Below are 15,392 nucleotides of genomic sequence, written 5' to 3'. Positions count from 1 at the left end.
GTTATGTGGCTGCTAGAGTGTTCGAAGTGGTTGCTTTGAAAAATGAGTACTCAAGATGAATTTGGGCTCCAGCGTGACTTCTCAGTTTATGGTTGTGTACTGTTATCGAAAGAAGAAGGCTTATCTTGATTTGTCTATCCCTCTTTATCGTTGTATACTAACGATTCTTATTGTAAAGATATCAATAATCTGTTTTACTCTTTATTTAAGAAACAAATCCCAAGGATTTTAGAAACCCGTTCCTAACAATAGGAAAACATGAAGAGGGCCTTAAGATACTTATTTTGAAGATGTTAATAAAACTTTTAAAATCAATTGGCTTAAAAGATTAGTTGTAACTCCCTTTGGAACCATATCCCACTCTTTAATCAAACAGATGGCTTAGAAACTTGTGACTTATATTCTAAACTCCTTTTTAAATTGTCCCAAACCTTCAATTTGCAGAAACAAATTCTGTCTCCCAGGAACACGCAACAAATGCTGCGAGGCCATGTTGAATGATGGCATAAAAAACTGAAACGTTTTTGACACTAACCTGACATGTATCCCTTTGCCACAACTGGAAAAACAGGAGAGTCACATCCTTGCCATAGTTGGAAAAAATGTCAAAATTGATGCCATTGTTACGGTTTACACCTAATGCACCATTTACAGCACCAGTGACTGGTAAGGGCTGGGCGACAAGATTTATTCATAGTAGCTTAGCGTCATTGTTGGCGTCAGAAAGTGGGTCGTGTCTAGCTACGTGACAAAGCTTAGAATTTTTCACGTTTATGCAAATAATGAGCGATTTGTGAATGTGACTTTAACTGACCTTTCTGGGCCTCCTCGAAGCGGTCATGTTCTGCCAGCCACTGGGCATACGACACATAGACATCATCTCTGAACTGTGGCTGTTTCTCAACTAAGGAAAACGCCTGAGAAAAGAGAGGACTGTATTATTGGTTAACTTGTTATGTTTCCCCACTTGCATGGTTTAGATGACGTCCGCCAAAACAGAAAGCCGTTGATTTCACGTTGATTTCGCTGTATTTGATTTCATGTTGATAAAGCAAATGGGGTCTGTTTTGATTGGCCATCACTTTGTTTCCCAATTCCCCAATCAATGACAACATAAGTATGTGGTAAAGAACAATTAATTCTAACAAGATCTAACAGACAGTCATGTCAATGTGTGCATCTTCAATGTGTGGACCGAAGTAAAATCACAAACTAACATAAATACCTCATTCCAGTGTCTGGCCTCCACATGGAGCTCCACAAGGGCCTTCAGATCACCCATCTTATTATAAATCTCAGCAGCATAGCCATGATGGTTCAACTTCTTGAAGAACACAGCACATCTGGACAATGGTTCCCTCTCTGCTTTATCCAGCTTACGACCCAAATCTATTAGCCTATGGAAAGATAAGAGATAGAAAAAATTACATATTCAATCATGGAATGTCCTGTTTGGTATCCCATGACACTTCAATTTCCACATTGTATACCCATTTTTGTTTTCTGTTTATCAGCACAGTTTTAGTTGTAAGGCCCCCTGTGTAGAGTGCATCGCTTCACGGCCCCCCCAAATAAAAACGTACATTCTTAAACTTCGAATTTTAATTAAACAAAAAATAAATGCTGTAACAACAATACGATTGGTTTGTGGTCTTATTTTATTTGACATAAAATCTATGATCAATTTCTGTGATTTCATAAAATGTCAAAAAATCTGTAGCCCCCTGGATCCATCTTGGCGCCCCCCAGATTGAGAACCACTGCGTTAGAGATATTTTGCCGGTTTTTATTTTAAAGTCAGTCGAGAGGATTCAACTGTGTTTTTAGGTTACAGTAGGTATGATCTTCACTCATCATTTGCACCAGATTGATCCTTCTATCCAATCCTAATATTTGTTTGCTATTGAGTGGCAGTCTATCCACAGATCTCCACTCAGTGCAAGCTCATTGTCTTAACTGCACCTCACTCCTCCGACGGGGTAGAGTTGAGAGATTCAGGCGTTAAAAGACAAACGCTTTTTACAATATCAAAGGTTTAAAGAATTTATATCCACAGGCACAGGTAACTATATCTAATACTGATAAAAACAAGGCATGCATTTCTATTTGTCCCATACATTACATCAATACTTGTCGGTCCCATGCATTACATCAAGGGTTGTGGGTCAAAACAGGTAAGTTGTGTCCCAAAGATTTACTTTACACTATGTACTTAAACTATGCACTTTGCACTCAACCATCTAGTGCCGTGGCTCTCAACTCTGGCCTGCGAGATACATTTTCCTGCCGAGTTTAGCCCTAACTCTAATAAAACATACCTGAACATGCTAAGCGTTCAACTTAATGTGGGGTTTCACAGATTTCGTGGCGTATCTCACTAAAGTACCACAACACTGATTCAAAAGCACACAGACTCATGGGATTTTCCTCCAATTACATGTATAACATCTATATAATGCTTATTGTGAACTTTAAACCTTAGATCTTTCATTTCCTTGTAACAAAAAGCGTGCACAAAATGTTTGCTGTTTTCTTTCTTAACGAATAACCATATAAAAATAAAGCAGTACCACTGCAAACCTATACGTTACAGACTCAAGATATAAAAAAAAACCTAAAATATTATTCTTTAGTTTCGACTTCACTTCCATCCTCTACCTGTTTGACTATAGGTGCAGGGGCACAATGTTAACAACAGACTAAAATACTCTGTACTTAATCCTATTTAATGCTTTGAAAATTCCTTTTGCAGTTTTTTAAGGAAAATTAATGACAGAAATTGCATGTTAGTGACAGCCATAGCATAAATATGTGAACAAGCAGTTGAGTGGTTCTGTGTGTTTTTGCATACGGTATCTTACATGTCCACCCATCCATGCTCCCCAATGATCTCAATGGCTTTTAAATGTTCTCCTGCAGTCAGGTACATGTCTGCTGCTGCTCGAGGATCTTTGCTGTTCTTGGCCCAGTCTGCCTGTTTCTTTATCAACAGCTTGGTGTCCTTAGGGTCTGCTGAGCTCAGGAAGTCCTTCAACACACACATGCTTGTGTCATTATATTATTGCTTACAGTAAATATCCACTCTAAACCAAACCTTCACAAAAACATAACAATATTATTCAGGTTTATTAAACAATCAGTTCTGGTTCTTGATTCTGATTGGTTGAGCCGAGTTCTAAGCCGTTATAAATGACCCCTATTAATAACTGAACATAGCCTGAACATCACTTTATTTGATGAAACCTTGCTACGCGTATGAATAAGCGTTTTATAAAAACAATAAGCCCCCCCCGTGAAGGAGTGGGTTACAAGTGCATTTTATGACTGCTGAGGGGGTTTTAGGCACTCCGCTTTGTGTCGTGGTTTGATTAAGCGTGACTTATTGCATATTAATATAAATGAAAATACCCTTAATACTTAAAGGAATAGTTCCCCATAATGAAAGGCATTTTTTGGATGACCTATTACTTTATACATACCTTGGCATACTCAAACATGCGCAGGTCTGTGTACATGCTGAGTGCACGGCTGTCATGCCCAGATCTCCTGTACAGTTTGGCAGCCTCATGGAACTTGCCCTGGTAGGCATAAACATCTGCGAGGAAGAGCAGGTTATCATTTTCGCCTCTCTTCTTCCTCTCCTGCACAAAACACACAAGAATGGATTCAACTTTACAATGGCTTTCTCATCCAGTAAATGTTTACTTATTACAATGTATGACATATCGCTTATTGCTCCCTGAATTCTTTGTAAGTCGCTTTGGATAACACCGTCTGCTAAATGACTAAATGAACAATGTCAGGATGAATCTGTTTTTTTTAAGTTCACCCAAAAATATTTTTTCCATCATTTACTCACCATCATGTTGTTCAAACCCTGTTTGGCTTATTAGATCTTTGAAACCAAAGCACTTACAAACTACAAACCCATGCCTCAAGGACATCTGAAATATTTGTCATGTGGAGTTCATTTTAAAGGTTGTGGTTTCCTTGAGAAGAGGATCCCTATTCAGTCCTATTGTAACATCAAAACAGAACACTAGTTCTAATGATCAATGAAAGCCATCAAGGGTTTACATGACACGAGGGTTCATGATGTAAATTATAATGTAATGAAAAAATATTTCTGTCAGGTTAGTCAGTATTTGCATGCCAGTTTGGATATTTTTGTATCAATTAACAGGCGGATACCAATAGGTCTTCTGGAAAATTGAGAAGGTGATGAATTCCCACTGCGATGCTTCACAATGTCTTGTTCCAGTTCACTTTTAGAGTTACAGTTAGAGTATTTTGCAAAAAATGTTCAGCCATAGTTGTAAAAAACGTTCTGAACTAGCAGTTACATTTAGTTATCGTGCATTTGTATTCCTGACCAATTTGAAAGAGTCCGTTGACTCCAACAGTGGGAGTCATTAGTTCTAGTTCTAAAAAACCCGGAATCAAGACAAGCTTAGTTAGTTCGAGGTAAACTTGCATTTACCGTCATAAAACACACAAGTATTATTCATAATTAAGACATTGTCATCTATGAGAATACTGAGAAACACACTAACAAGGTCCTTGCGGTTTGTTTATACTTACAGTTATTCCTGTATTTGAGCAAATGCGATCTGTCAGGCAGTTTATAAGCAGCCCATCAGCAGCCGAATAAAAGATGTATCAAGAACACTTCATAATAGCTAAATGTATCTTGAATATATTAAATTCACATTTTTAGTTTATTAATACATATGTATCGTCTGACCAAAAATATAAAAATGTATAAAAATACACCAAATAGCATTTTAGTTCATTTCTGTGCTCAACGCTCTCCTTCTGCGTTCGTATAGGTTACAGGAAAATAAATCCGTTTCGTAACAACTTTTCTTAGACCCTTATTGGAGGATTCTCCCGGAAAAGCACTTTGGGTGATGATTTTAATATAATTTGAAACTGATAGATGGAGCGGTGAAACTGAATCATATGTGTTTTGTTGGCAATGAGTGGCAACGTGCTTTAGCGTGTGACTTCACCTAGTGCCATAATCTCAAAAAATTCTGTGTGAAATATAACACTGTACATTAAACCCTAATTATTAGTTGATTTACTAATATTTTTTATTTATTTCTTAATTTAAGAGTGAAATGTTTTTTGTCTAAATGTGTATTTAAATTTTCCTAAGATATATCTCCATATTCTCCTATTTTTTTGCCATAAATTATTTTTATGATTCAACCATTATGTTTGTCAGTGTTTTTGTTCCAAAAACCGCTAATTTGGACATCCGAGGTTTCAGAAGGACAGCGAGGATATATTATTGCTTCACCAAACACACGAAACCACATTCACATTGCATTTACCCACGCCAGCGGGTTCAATAGCCCATTGTTTTCAAAGAGAACTCTAAAAATCAAAAGCATTCCTAGTAAATACCCCCCCCCTTTCCCTTCTCCGTCACTACAATTTGCCCCCCAATTTTTTTTGTTTGCCATGGTTTTTCTAACATGGTTGTTTTTACACTGGACTTGACTGACTACAAACCTGCTACCATTTACAGCCTCTACCAGCCAACCATCAAATGAATAGAATACTGATAATTGCCATTACATTATTAAAATGATTAAGGATAATTTATCTTAATATAACGTATTTAATGCATTAAAAAAAAGTTAATAAGAACGAGATAAGGGCAGTCAAAGCAGCCGTATATTAGCACAATGGACCCTGATGGACATATCAGTGCTGTCATTTATACCGTAGACAACTTACTTCAATGCTGTTGATAAGCTCCAGATAGCGCAGATCTCGAACCCTGATGAATGCCTGTACACAGAGAGACGGATATATATAGTCTGATATTTGGATTTTAATGAGCTTAAAGAATATATGTGCATATCTGACTTTTTTTGCTGTGTTGAAATCAAGTCCCTCCAGGGCCTCTGTGGCCAGATCTCTCCAATCATTATCTGTCACACCTAGACAAGCGATCTGATATGCCTCCTGAAACATCCCACGTTCTAGATACTGATACATGGGAGCAGACTGCAAAGAACAAGCATAAAGACAATGAGTTCAGACTAAAAGATACATCGGAATAGAAATACTATTTGAATGTATAATAATACTTAATTTAGTTATCTATTAATTTGACTTCTCATTCACTATTCTATACATGAGTTCACTAATAAAGTTCCTTCTGTAAACTAACATCAACAAAGATGAATAAATGCTAAAAACTTTATCATGTATTTGTAATGTGACGTTAATCAGAACTCTCCTTATACCTGTGGCACCTCGACAGCAGCCATAGAGTACACGTGCAGGCAAAAGATCTTGGAGCCGTTGTAGCCCACTACAAAGCCATTGAGTTTCTGCTGGTGCACAGGAAAGTTACTGGCCTTGATATTCAGATATCCGCTCCCAGAGAAACACAGCATGTCTTCACACTGCGTGTTCCACGCCACGCTGTTTGCATTGGGTTCCTAGAAAAACGACATGCAAATGCTAATGCATAAGATGAAGGAGTACGGGTGCATTTGAGATGAACGTTATCTGACCACATGGCTTGAAGAATAAAGACCTGGAAGAGTAGCTCTTTTGTGTGGATGTCATACACGAGGCATGTGTTGTGTTCGTCCACAACAGCTAACTTGCTCCGTGATGTGCTCATGTCCAGACAGCGCACCGATGTGTTTTGCTTCAGCAGTGTAATGGCGAACAGATTATCCACAAAAATCTTGAGAATCTACAATCAGGAAGAACATTTCACACATTTGCGAATTCGTGTTGATTGATGTTACAATAAGAAATGAAACTGGAATTCTTTATAATTCATGCATAAAAACATAAATACAATTGGAAAATGTTCAACAATTTTAGGACGGGCTCTGATGTAATTACATACAGCTCCATTTTTCAGTCCAACCAGAAGCCCCTCTCTTCCAGCTGGGCCTCCGATCACTTTGATGTAGCGAATGAGAGACTCCATTAACCACTCTTTCTCTTTGACAGCCGTGAAGGACAAACACTGCAGTCTCTTTTCCTGCACGCATATATACAGAACAGAGATTATCTTTACTATTTTTATCTCATTTTTAAATTAAATGGTACAATAATGTAAAATAAAAGATCTCAAAATCCATTGAAACTAAAGGCTTATGCATAATTTTTTTTATAAATTGTGCCTCAATATGGGAATACAAGGCATGAGTGGGATGATGGGAGTTGTCATCTTCATCTCTATTGAATATGGAAATTAATATGATGGGATTCACAAATCATGTTCACGGAAGAAAAAAATACATAGTTTTATAACAGCTGATCGCATTACTTAATTTTATTTTAATGAATTAGCCGTAAGTAACATAATGTTGAATGCAAAATTATTACTCGTATATCAATTTATTTGTTGAATTAAAATAGAGGGGAAACAGCACAGTTTACAATTATTTTAATTTATTTATATAACAATTATAATATACTGTACGAACACTGGACCTACTGTAAAGCATTTCCAAAATTGCTTATTTACTATATATGTATATCACATTCTGTATTTGTGTGCTGTTACATGGTTTACTTAAGACAATACTGACTGGTCTTGTCAAATCTAAGTTTTTTTAGAATCCGAAGAGTTTTTTTATATTTAGGATAACGTACGATTTTACATATTCATCAAATCATTATGTAATGTTGAAAGAGTATTATGAAAGAGTATATCAGTTGCTTGGATTAAATGTATTTCTGTTTAAAATGTGTTTTATTTACAAATAAAAGTTGCTCCGGGACATCTGTCTATTTGACTGAATGGCAAGCTTTTAAAGATTAAAGAATACATTTTGAAATGAATGTTACTGGGCAGCTGATGGGCTTAGTATAGCAGTTAGGAGGCATTTTGCCCTACTTTTCTAGACAAAACACTTTTTGTGTCTGTGTATTGGGTTTGTTGAGCTTGAATGGACCACTTCAGTGGTCACATCACAGTGTGTCAAAAGAGCCTAGTCAAACCCTGACCGTGAAATACTCTCTACTCTACAGTTTTCTTTATTTGATCATTCTTATACTGCATGACTAGACATCTCTCAGGCTGGGGTTAAAGAGATCATCACAGAGAATATGTAGCTCTGTTGAAGAATTGTTTGATTCATCAATGACTGCAAGCCGTCTGTTCCCAAAAGGCACATCCACAACATCATGCTGTATTCCTTTCATTATTTATTCTTCAAGCATACAGTATATTTTAGTCTCTACACATTTACCACAAACAGCCAATATGATCTGTACAAGTGAATCTCACCAAAGAAGCTGTCCATATAAAAAAATCTGTAGATGTAGATTTTTATAAAGTTAATAAAAAACATAACGCTTCATTGAGTAAGCTCTTTATACACCTCTGAAGGCATAGCTACTGTATGTATATTATATTGCATTTCTATCAATAGATCATCCCAAAAATGACCGGACCTTTTAACAATCGCATCGATTCACATCAAAAGCTGTGTCGAGCAGTTCTTTGATGGATGCCCTTTTTCTACCACTTGGAAGTAAATGGATATGTGGTATTATAAAGAAAGTCATATTCAGTCAGGACAGGAGGCCTTGAGTAAGACATGGGGAAACTTTCTTTCTTGGCATTTGTAAGTGGCTGCTGAGTGTAAATCTATAATCAGCATTTCAAGTTGAGTAAAACAATGAAAATAAAATGACAATGAAAAGTCAAATCTGTGTGGAAAAGGTGTGTTATGTAAGGTGGTGAGAAAATGGATAGAGAAGAACCCTCAACCACCCACTGGCCCAATGGCGGAGTCTAGTTCATCATTCATTGTCGTGTGATGTCTAAGATGAGCATGCAAAGTCTGTGGGAAGTTCATTGTATTGGATAAGGCCCTGTGTTTCTCCGGATGTGTAACCTTTTGGTATGGACACCTTGGCTCAAGCCTTACTCTCTTAGGTTTTTGAAGGTTGTACCTGACAGAGTATGATGTGCTGGGAGCAGACGACAAGTAGGTTGCACTCAAATCGCCTGCAGATTTTCTCTTTGACACGGTAGTGCATGTCAGAGGAGTCATCAGAGCAGAGTTCATAGATGAGAATCTTCTCAGGTAGCTGGATAGCAAGCCTGCTGCGGTAGATAGCGATCTTCTTCACAAGCTCACGGCACTTGATTCGCACTATTAAAGAAACGTTCGACAAAAAAAGTAAGAAAATACTGTTACAGTGAGTTGGCAACAGCTACTGCCATTGACATGAATAGCAATCTCTATTTCTGAATATGTGATATGAACAGTTTTTGAGAATGTGAGACTACAACATCTACAGATTTAGATGAGACGTCACCTTTCTGCTCAGTAATGAGGTGTTGTACGATGACATCAGTCATACTGTCCCTGTAGGCGTAGCGGTCCTTATATAAGCCATGAACTGTGCTGAAGATTAGCTGAAAAAATGCTATTGTGCCATCCTGACAACCTAAAACCTGTCCAGTGAAGGAACACAAATGGAAAAATACTCTTCAGAAAGAGCTATGCTGATGCACTACATCTACGTAAAACTTACAGGCTGTGTCCGACGTAGTGCTGTCCAAATTTATAGTAGAAATTATGGAGTGCACTCCTATGGTGCATCGCAATAACAAGTGTTCAACCGATGTACACCATCAAGTTTAAGTTGAATGCATTTTGGCGTCATTGCAAAAGATGTGCCTGCTGCACTTCTGGAGGACTGAGTGTCTGAATTCACCCTCTCCGTTTTACTAGCTCTTTCAAAAAAGTTATACAATGCTGAAATATCAATTCTTTTGGATGGTGTGCTTATTTTCCTTACGTTGGTTGCATAAAATGTATGAGAAATTTATATTTTACATAAAACACTCGGTCCTTCAATTGGACTATATTAGTGAACTCATGTATAGAATAGTGAATGAGGGTATACGGGGGGATTTCAGACACAGCCAGAGTCTCTTACATCTCATTTTCTGATTCTGACATGTGCTGTAGGATTTGACACCTTCAGTCTGTCTTACTATTTATAAGCATTTCTAAATAGAGAGATGTGACAACCAGAAAGGCTTGAATATTCATTTAATTAAAACGCTCGGTGAATCTCATAAAAACTGTCAATAACATGTCCAGATAAAATTACCTAGCAAAACTCTGGCTTGCAGTCAACTTCATTTTTTACATCACAGGCCTGTTTTTGTGAGATTCACCAAATGTATCTTAATCAATTGTATGACAAACAAACCACATAATTGGACTCTGGCTTCACACGGCACGTCCAGACCCAGGAGTTCTTTTCACCGATGGTGCCGAGCCGAACACCATCTTTTGTGTAGAGCGAGGCCTGTTTATCTGAGCCGCCCATCACAATGTATTCACCCCTTGAGAAGAAACTCACGCAGCATGGGTCAAAGTTCAAATGCCTGTCCTTCCCTATCTGAAAAGACAAAAAGAACATAACTCAAGAACAAAAATCATCATACTTGTTTTGTAGGTAGCCCATCATATTCTGCCAACGGAACAAATTTGATTGCAAACTTATTTTGTTACTTCTGTAGCATAAACAAAGCAAAGTGAATCTAAGGGGCCGTTTACACAAGACCGTTTTCAAGTGAAAACGCAAAACAATTTATGCGATTTGGCTGTCCGTTTACATGGAAACGGCGTTTTAGGGGACTGATAACTCAAACTTTTTTAAACGGGTGTGGGGTTGTGGTATGCACGTGTACATCCAAACACAACGAAGGAGAAATAAATACATCAATGGCGGATTACATGGGTTCTTTTGCGCTGTTCGATAGTTTGTTAACGCTTCTCCAGCAAAGTGTAGATTTACTACACCAGTGCTATAACCACCAGCGGAGACAACATTTTATCTACAGCAAAATCTTAACACTCATTCACGGCGACGATGGTTTTTTTAACTTGTTTTTGGATCAGACCCTGGAGGACGAGTAGATGGAGGTACAACTTTGTCGAAGGCGTTGTTAACGCAATTCAATGGAAGGAAATCTTTCGAATGTCCAAACATTTCGCCATCTTGTTTCGCGATCTTGTTTAGGTGCGCACGCTTCTCTTTCACTATGAACGAGGAGAAATCCAAGGTCACATATCTTTCCTAGCGTTTAGTAGTAGTAGCAGTAGAAGTAGTAGGGATCCCCAACTAAGACGACTTGTAATAACCTTACACTACTAGCATTTGTAATTAGAAACATATGAAATACTTTAATTTCTTAATTATAATATTTATTTTTTCAGGGCACTAAAAAGTATCGCACACATGTGACTTCAGAACCACTGCACTGCTCTAATTTGTTATTAGCTGGTCTGATGTGTTTTAGTAATGTGTGCATAAGAATGATGATAATGATATTGCAGTCCGAGACTGGCCACATTATGATAACAAAAGAGAGGCAAAAAGAAAGCAAGTGGACAGATTATGTTTCATATTTGGAAATGCATGTCCACATTTAGTCCCTTGTTTCAGCTCTTACATCCAACTCTCTGTATTGCTTGGCCAAAACTATGCCAAATGAGTTTCCTAAATGGCCTTTATTGTACTGTGTACATACATTTGTAGGCTGTAGAATGTCAGACCACCAGAACACAGAGCATATGTTTCCCTTCATTGATGGGACACACCCCCATTTCTCTTTTCTCAAATACCCCCATGCTGAGGACAACTGCATATTTTACATGCTCCTGTTAATCGCAGTTTAATGTAAACAGCATGCTGAGTGTTTGCTCAGACACCCCTGGAGGCGACAAATACAACCATAAAGATCATTGCATTTTTCCTTAATACTATACTTTCCATGTGTGCTGTACGCCAGAAGGAAATGCAGGCCAAATGACGATAGTTTTATAGGACGTAAGTGTTTGTTCAAACAATATGTTTTGTGCAGTGTCTCACAGTACATGGACTACACAGGTAAGCATAAGGTGAGCAATTAAGACTGCACCCCACAATGCACTGCACATCTCCCTAAACATGCTACAATCTTGAGCCTGGGTCTGCATTTAAAACAAACATAAACTTGATCAAACCGATTTGCTTTAATGACATGACACATTTGACACTTTAAATCCAAATTAAACACTAGAAATGTGTGTTGGTTATATACATATGATGTTTCCCTTATAGCCTTGTCATACTGGAATGCACAAATGCACTGCGCATGTCATAATTTCACATGTATGGTCACAGTTACGTATGTCTGTGTAATCTATTATTGTTCCACAATCATGTGATGAGTGACATTATCGGGGATGCCTTATATATCTGCCTGACCTAATGTTGTTCTCTCTCCTTTTGTTCCTCTCGGAGGATCACAAGAACTGCTCTTTGCTCACTTCAGCGATTTATTTTTGTTAGTTTCATTTGTTGTTCGTTTTATATTTTTGTATACTTTTAGTTCCCTCTTTGATTAGTTTGGAAGAATAGCGAGGGAAGCTGTGGCCCGGAAATCCGTTTTCTTTTATTTTTAAGGTACGATCTTCCCCGGAGGACAGGTGTAGTCAGATTGTCTTTTTGTTTCCTTAGCTACCATACCTGTTACAATGAATTATTTCGTTTATACATATTTCGTATATATACTTGTTGATATCATCCTGTTATGAATGTTTGTGGAATTTATTTAGTTTTTTTTATTAAAAGAGACGGATTCTGTGGTTTATTTATTTTCGGTCATGACCAACAATTTTGGAGCTTTTTTAATTGGTTTTGGCCCGTAACAATCACCAACACGTATTTCAGTCCAGTGAGTTGGCAGCACTGTGATGTGTTCCTGAGAAACCCATGGAGGCATACCGACTGTATGTACATATTTATATTAATGTTAATGTTGCAGTGGCAATGTAATATCTAAGAAATAAAAAAATTAAATAAAAACTACTCTGTGAAATCTTTAGCATTACATTACATTTACATTTATTCATTTGGCAGACGCTTTTATCCAAAGCGACTTACAAGTAGTTTTTATACAGTGACACATTACTGCAGAGCAATCAGGGGTAAGGTGCCTTGCTCAAGGGCCCTTCAGTCATGACCTGCTGGCACTGAGATTAGAACCGGCAACCTTCTGATCACAAGCCCAACGCATACTGTAGCCCTTTTCAGATTACTGTAGCCCTTTTCAGATTAAATGACAAACGTGCTAACAAGATTGATCAGTGATGTTCTAACTGGTGAACCAGAACAGGAAACCAACATAAAAATATGTTTAAAAGCACAAGTAACAGACTGTTTTCAGACAGACACTAACCTGCTTGCCACTTAGTTGGTAGAAAGACAGCTTCTGCCCCCAATCGGCCACTGCTAATATATCATTGTGTTCATCCCTGAAACACGTACATACAGAGATTAATGTAACTTTGTACATAATGTTTCCCCATAAACATCTGCATTGTAGCCTCCAACCCTGAACATGCATCACGAGCAGGGCATGACGTTAAAGGGAAACTTCAACCAAAAATGAAAATTCCTTCATCATTTACTCATCTTCCAGTTGTTCCAAATCTATATAATTGTCTTTGTTCTGATGAACACAGATACATATATTTGGAAGCCTACTATGGGAGTCAATGGGGGTCAAAATCTGTCTGGTTATAAGCATTCTTCCAGATATCTTTTTCTGTGTTCATCAGAACAAAAAAAATGTATACAGATTTGGAACAACTAGAAGGTGAGTAAATGATGACAGAATTGACATTTTCAGGTGAACTGTCCCTTTAACGTTATTGCTCACCAGCCACTGTGGCTATACAGTTGGGCTCAAAAGTTTGCATACCCTAAACTGTAAAAATACAGTTCTTTCAGAATTGTTTATATAATTTTTGAAATACAGTCAAAAACCGTAATATTATAGAAAAAGACCACACGTTTACAAGAAAACGTGAAAAATTTAATTTTACAGGGGGGAAAAATATTTTACAGTTTATTTCTGGCGCCCTATCTGTCAGAAACGTCTTACAGTTGCTTTTTAAAATATGGTAAAAAATGATACATTTACAGAAAAAGACATAAATTTATCATTGGGGGAAAACAATTTAACATATATCCTTATTTCCTATAATTTTACAGGGGAAAAAATATTTTATTACAGATTTATTGAGTATTGCACAAACTCATACAATGTATAGTATAATGCAATGTAAGCCGCTTTGGATAAAAGCGTCTGCCAAATGCATAAATGTAAATGTATTGGAACTTTAAACTGGATGGGTTCTTTGGTCATATGAATTGAAAAAATGAACACTCAAGATAGCTTCGCTGAATACAGGGATAAAAAAGTACCCTACGTGTAAAATTAAATCTAATGCTGCATCTTTAATGTTTTGAGCCAAATTCTGTGCTGAAAATCCTGGATGTCATGTTTAAATAGATGGAATGATAAATTCTAGCAAATATCAACAGATACAAATATCTAAACCTTGACTGTCCCTGCCAGAAGTCATAAAAGAGGCTAAGGTTCAATATGACTGTGACCTGAAAGTAAACATAAACATAAAAACAAAAATGAGTCACTGAGCAAAAAACTAAGCTTCTGCCATGGCCTTCCCACTTTCTAGACCTGAACCCTGTAGCGATTGAGTGGAGAGAACTGAAGAGGAGAAATCTGAAGGCTCTGGAGCGATTCTCTATAAAGGAAATGTCTCAATCTCTTCTCAGGTGTTCTCCAAACTTTTTAGGTGAAGCTGTTATCTTGACAAAAATAAGATGTTGTAAAAGGGTATAAATAATTATGAGCAATGTGTATTACAGAAAATCACATTTATTTTAGAATGACACCCCCCTATTTAGATGTCTAATTCTCCAGTGAAAGGTTTTATTTCTGTAACATTTTTCAAGAAAAGATTGAAAGGCTTAACAATGCCGATTTATTTTCACATTTACCTAGTGTAGTTAAATCATCTGTATGTTGATTTAACATTTCTTACTACATAAATAAGATAAACACTCACATACAAACACTAATAAAACTTTTCATGGAAAAACTGCCATTTCCAGAAATGTTATCGAAATGTGTAAGGATGGTTGCTGTGGTGCTCTGGGTGGTTGCTACGGCCTTAAAAGTGGCTGTTCCAGTATATACTAAAACACATACTCAACAGACACTTTAGCCTGAGAGCAGTGCACTAAACACAAATTACAAGTGGTGAAACATCTCCCCCTTGAGTTGAATAAACACACTACTCCATTCAAATAAATTCATTTTAGCTTGTATAATCAGAGAGATAAAATACAGAAAACATTATTTATCAAGCAGTATAATAATATACAGTGGCTCTGAAATGTATCGGGACACTTAAATCGCACATTAAAGGAATAGTTCTGTCATCATTAATTTACCCTCAAGTTGTTTCCAACCTATATACATATATTTGTTCTGTTAAACACAAAGAAAGATATTTGTA

The 15,392-nt window shown here is 37.1% G+C and overlaps 1 protein-coding gene across 1 annotated transcript in view; it reads right to left on the bottom strand.

The window, feature by feature from the left end:
* The window catches only part of ift122 (intraflagellar transport 122 homolog (Chlamydomonas)), a 32,086-nt gene that overhangs the window by 7,054 nt on the left and 9,640 nt on the right, over nt 1-15,392 (bottom strand). The window contains exons 8-20 of the mRNA XM_079466955.1: nt 13,241-13,316; nt 10,222-10,413; nt 9,316-9,454; nt 8,947-9,149; nt 6,884-7,021; nt 6,560-6,724; nt 6,264-6,461; nt 5,881-6,021; nt 5,749-5,802; nt 3,480-3,641; nt 2,862-3,028; nt 1,226-1,397; nt 815-917 (exon numbers count right to left, since the gene is read on the bottom strand). Coding sequence (XP_079323081.1) covers nt 815-917; nt 1,226-1,397; nt 2,862-3,028; nt 3,480-3,641; nt 5,749-5,802; nt 5,881-6,021; nt 6,264-6,461; nt 6,560-6,724; nt 6,884-7,021; nt 8,947-9,149; nt 9,316-9,454; nt 10,222-10,413; nt 13,241-13,316 — 1,910 coding nt within the window. The remainder of the gene's footprint in view (nt 1-814; nt 918-1,225; nt 1,398-2,861; nt 3,029-3,479; nt 3,642-5,748; nt 5,803-5,880; nt 6,022-6,263; nt 6,462-6,559; nt 6,725-6,883; nt 7,022-8,946; nt 9,150-9,315; nt 9,455-10,221; nt 10,414-13,240; nt 13,317-15,392) is intronic.

This window comes from Barbatula barbatula (assembly GCF_947034865.1).
Source record: "Barbatula barbatula genome assembly, chromosome: 11".
Classification (NCBI taxonomy): domain Eukaryota; kingdom Metazoa; phylum Chordata; class Actinopteri; order Cypriniformes; family Nemacheilidae; genus Barbatula; species Barbatula barbatula.
The sequence above is the reverse complement of the archived record's forward strand: the minus strand, read 5'-3'. Positions and strand labels throughout refer to the sequence as shown.